This window comes from Sabethes cyaneus, chromosome 3, assembly GCF_943734655.1.
Source record: "Sabethes cyaneus chromosome 3, idSabCyanKW18_F2, whole genome shotgun sequence".
NCBI classification, from domain to species: domain Eukaryota; kingdom Metazoa; phylum Arthropoda; class Insecta; order Diptera; family Culicidae; genus Sabethes; species Sabethes cyaneus.
Genome location: NC_071355.1, coordinates 213249938 through 213254400, shown reverse-complemented (window position 1 = coordinate 213254400; position 4463 = coordinate 213249938). Strand labels below are relative to the sequence as shown.

The 4463-nt window shown below is 44.0% G+C and overlaps 1 protein-coding gene across 1 annotated transcript; it reads right to left on the bottom strand.

The window, feature by feature from the left end:
* Positions 1-412: 412 nt before the first annotated feature.
* LOC128740676 (myosin-10-like) lies at positions 413-3722 on the bottom strand. The gene is made up of 4 exons (XM_053836238.1): positions 3516-3722; positions 2860-3459; positions 953-2800; positions 413-889 (listed from the first exon to the last, which is right to left on the bottom strand). Exons 1-4 carry the CDS (start codon positions 3720-3722, stop codon positions 413-415), a joined length of 3132 nt encoding a protein of 1043 aa, XP_053692213.1.
* Positions 3723-4463: the final 741 nt, after the last annotated feature.

The following is a 4463-nucleotide window of genomic DNA, read 5'->3' as shown; positions in this document are numbered from 1 at the left end:
ATATGCTGCTTAGGTCGTTAGTGATACGGGAAACTATTTATAGAGAAACACTTGATAACATACGCACTGTGAGCACAATGCTTTCGTAGTCAGAAATAATATTTGAAACCAGTCTTAATCTTATGAGTACGAATATGATATGATACTATATCAATGAAAGGCAACAGTTTCAAATCGCTAACAAATTAATTCTCTAGTAGCAAATGATCTCCACGAAAAACAATAGTCAAATAAATAATATAATTCGTACCAAAAACGCTCAATTTTACATACATTTGCGATTGAACAGTAACACGAAAAAAATTGGAAGCATATTCCATTGGAAGTTTTAAAATTATTGGCTGGAATTTAAGTACCTTGATTTTTTATATAACAAGACTGGTCACCGGATGGTCTGACTTCGGATGGCAGTTCATGGGGCTCTCCACGGACGCATTCGACAGCGATCAACCAGGATACGCTCGCTGGATTTTTTCGGTAGAGCCAACCGATGTCCGGGTACGGGTGACCCCTTCGTAAATAACGAAAATATTCTTGTTTCCTTTGGATCGGTGCTTTTAGCTCTCGGTTTTTGTTGCTGTTTCTCTGCTACGCCTAATAAGTTGAGCTCGGCATTAGGAAGCGTACGCTTCCTTCCCGGTTCCGGAGGTAATCTGGTCGGAATTTGATCATTCAGAAGAAGCGGACTAGCCGCCGGAACTTGAACCGAAGGTGCTATCATGGCCATTAGTTCGTTGTTACCCATTGACTGCATCGTGTGAAGGATATTGCAATTGTCACAGAAGGCGTCATCCAAGACTTGAACGGTTTTCCCCAGCATGAGGTAGCGTTCCAGGGTGACTCGGTAGATCTCCCGATGAAGATGGTCCAACTCCGGAAGAATTAAGATCTGAGGATGTTGTGGTAAAAAAGCAGTTTTTTTTAAAGCATTGTAACTACTCATTATACTCACGCTGATACCATGCTTGACAATTTTCATTGCAATAAGCTTTGTTTTACAAGGGTCAGAATACCCGACGGCGACGGTATTTCCCATTCCAGCAAAACTCTCGTTCAAACGGTGTATCACTTCATCGGCTGTGATGGACAGTTTTCTTGCCTCTGCAGTGGCCTCAGTTTCTTTTTCTGGTTCTGATTCGGACTCCGATTCTTCATCGCCTTCATCACCGCTCGAATGACTCGACTGTTCGTCAACATCTTCTAAAGTAGCACCCGAAATTTGTAAATCTTTTTCTTCCTGAATCTTTTCAGCTCTCTGAGTTTGATCAACTATTACATCATCTTCTGTTAGATCCTTCTGTCCTACTGCATCTAGTTCGTGTTGGTCTAAAGACAGCTTGTTTTGGAGATCTTTGGAAATTCTTTGGTCTAAAGACAGTTTCTTTTGGAGATCTTTGGAAATTCTTCGGAGATCTCGAATTCCGGCTTGATCTTTCTGCTGCTCATCATCTACTGTGGGTTGATCCACAGAAACAAACTCGGTCACGTCTGCCGATTTTAAGCTAGCATCTACTGAAGGCACGAGCTTGTCTGTTTCCACAGATGGTAAGCTCGTATCAACTTGAGTTACTTCCCGTGCAACCATCTGATCCGATACCACTGTTAATGGAGAAGTTTCCTCAGGGGGTTCATCAACAGCAACCTGTTTATCTGGGACCACTGATGCTAAGCGAGCATTGAACGATCGAGTATCTGTTACCAACTGTACTGATTCTGCAATTCCAATATCTTCTGCTAGACGGTTGATTTCGGCATCTTTCGCGACCAGTGTATCGTTGGCTACTTGAAGTTCTGCCTTTAATGCCGCTACAGTTTCCAACAACTTTGCCTGGTTGCCGGAACTTTCAATCAGCTCTTTATTACCGGCAAGCGCAGTTGCTAACTCCTGTTCCAGCTTTGAAACTTCTTTCTGAAGTTCACCGTTGCGATTTTCTAGTGCTTTCAAGGCGGAATCATCGATTGAACCAACGGATTGCTGAACCAATTCTTGTCTAGCCTTCTGTAGTTCGGATTGGGTAGCTTCAAGCTCGACGAGCTTTTGCTGTGCTGCTTGCTCCAGATCGTTGATCTTGGTTTGACAGTTGGAAGCTGCAGACTGTAACTGAGTATTCTGCTCAGTCATCTTATCCACTAGTTCGATCTTCTGCATCAATTCTTCCTTAGCCTGTTTAAGTTGTTGTTCCAGCTCGAGCAACTGCGAATCTGCTGATCCACGATCAGCGGAAAATGTAGCAAGGTTCGTTTCGAACTGCTTCTTAAGTTCTTCAGATTGATTGTGTGCACTTGCTAGTTCGGTTGTCAACTGCTCCAACTTTCTGCTTTCATCCTGAAGTTTCAACCGAACATCCTGTAATTCATTTTCGATAGTTTTGGATTTCGCCGCCTCAGCTTCGAGTTCAGCCTGAGTCTGTTGAAGTTTTGCAGCCAGCTGTCGTGCTTGATCGTCTTGTAAACCAGCTGTAGATTTCAATTCGTTTTGTAAGGCTTGTAATTTCTCCGTCAACGATTGACGTTCTTCCTCACTTGTTTTCAATTTTTCCTGGTGAATCTTTTTGAGCTCAGTAACTTCCCGTTCCAGCTGTTTACAGTTCGTGCAACTTTCTTTCTCGGCGGGTTTCAGTGGCTGAGAATCAGTGTGATATGCTGAGCTTCTTCTGATACGACGATCCTCAATAATCTGCTCCTCTTGTTCTGGAGACAAGCTTTGACCTTTTCTTATGCTCTCCGCTCGTTGGCCAGTAGAAGTTGCTGTGAACTCATTTTGGTTTTGCAATTCCTGATATTGCTTGTCGTACAGATTCTAAAATTAATCAACATAAATTATCTAGTGTTACGGCAGAATGTTCTAACGTAATCTACCAACAAATGCTCCATTGCTTCTTCGGCTTTCTCCCGCTGTGCCTGCTCGTTTGCCAGCTGGCGTTTCAGTTCCGAAATCCTCCCAACATTAATAGACACAACTTCGAGTTGTTCCTTCAACTCACGCTTTTGTTTTCGCAGCTCTTCGTACTGTGTTTTGAAAATCACCAACTCTGCTTCCAACCGCTCGTAGTCTTTCGCCCGCATTCGGTTGAAGTTCGCTTCAGCTTCAGCACTAGCTAAACGCATTTTATCGGCAGCTTGCCCTTGCTGTTTCTGCAGCTGACACCGAAGCAGTTGGTTCTCCTTGGCCAACAGATCGTACCGATCGGCTCGATCCTTCAGATTGACGATGACTTCCTCCAGGTCACCGAGCTGCTGTTCGAATTCGTTGCGCTCCTGTTCCAAAATGGCTGACTGTCTCTGGATTATGTTCAGATCTTCAGAACGCTGCTGAACTGCTTGAAGCTGACTGTCCATTTGCTGAACGGTTTCATTCTTTCGTCTGACCTCCGCCTGCAAACTTAGGATGTAATCCGCCAGGTCGTGCACTTCCATGCTGACCAAATAGTCTTTGGTTAGTTCGAACTGACCCTCCGGCTGTGAAAGAAATAGAATGATTTTTCGGTCGGCCAGTGTTAGCTGGAGAAACCTACATGAAGCAGGGCCTTTTTGAACCGAGCCTTGTGCACTACATCCAGAATGTAGTTGGACTGTTTCTGCTTATCCAGTGCCCATGCTCGGCCATCGGTACAGAAGTCGTACAGCATTAGGGCAGCATCACTACGCTTGCGTTCCGGTGGCTTCGGTTCTTCATTGTGGAAAGAAACATTGAAGAAATCTCTTTGCGTAGTGTATGACATATTTACGGCAATGATGAGACGTCGACTGCGGGCGTTCGTGGGTTGCAATTCAGTGGCTGCTTGGATGTTTTGGCAAGGATCAAAGAAAATCGGCTATTGATTATTCCAAGGGGAGTTGAAATTGAAATTGAAATCTTGACTAACCTTGAATTATTCCTCATAAATTTTCCTATGTTTTTATCCTACGTCGGGATTAAAAATTAGTTAAAGTTTGGTTCAAAATTAATTGTTGTTTTCTAAAATTGTGTTTATTGTAATTTTTTGGGAAAGTTTTCAGATTAAAGCGTCTACAATGTAAAAATTGTAACACTTTTCGAAGACACTACCGGTGGGGGACACTACACACTATTGCATACATACCTACAGTAAGTACAAGTTAGTTCGTTGAAGACGACGGTGAAGGCCAACCCAACATAAGAAGACACCAAAGCTTTGCTTTGTCTCTTCGCCTGGAGCAGTGCAGAAAATTGCCACACATACAAGCACGCACACAGTCAGCCGCCACGGGTTGGGATTCCTGCCGGTGCGGTGGAGCGAAGTGGAGGAAATGGATCAATATGTTTGATTTGGTCAATCAGCATCAGACGTCCGTTCGAGAATTCATGGCGACATGTGATGCATTTTCCTTTTGCCTCATGTGCGGTGCGCGGTGCAGGGCGCTCGCCGTTCGTTCGTTGAAGGTTTTCGAAGATTGAGTCGGATTTTCTCGAGCAACGGAACGGAAGCGGCAGGAACACACAC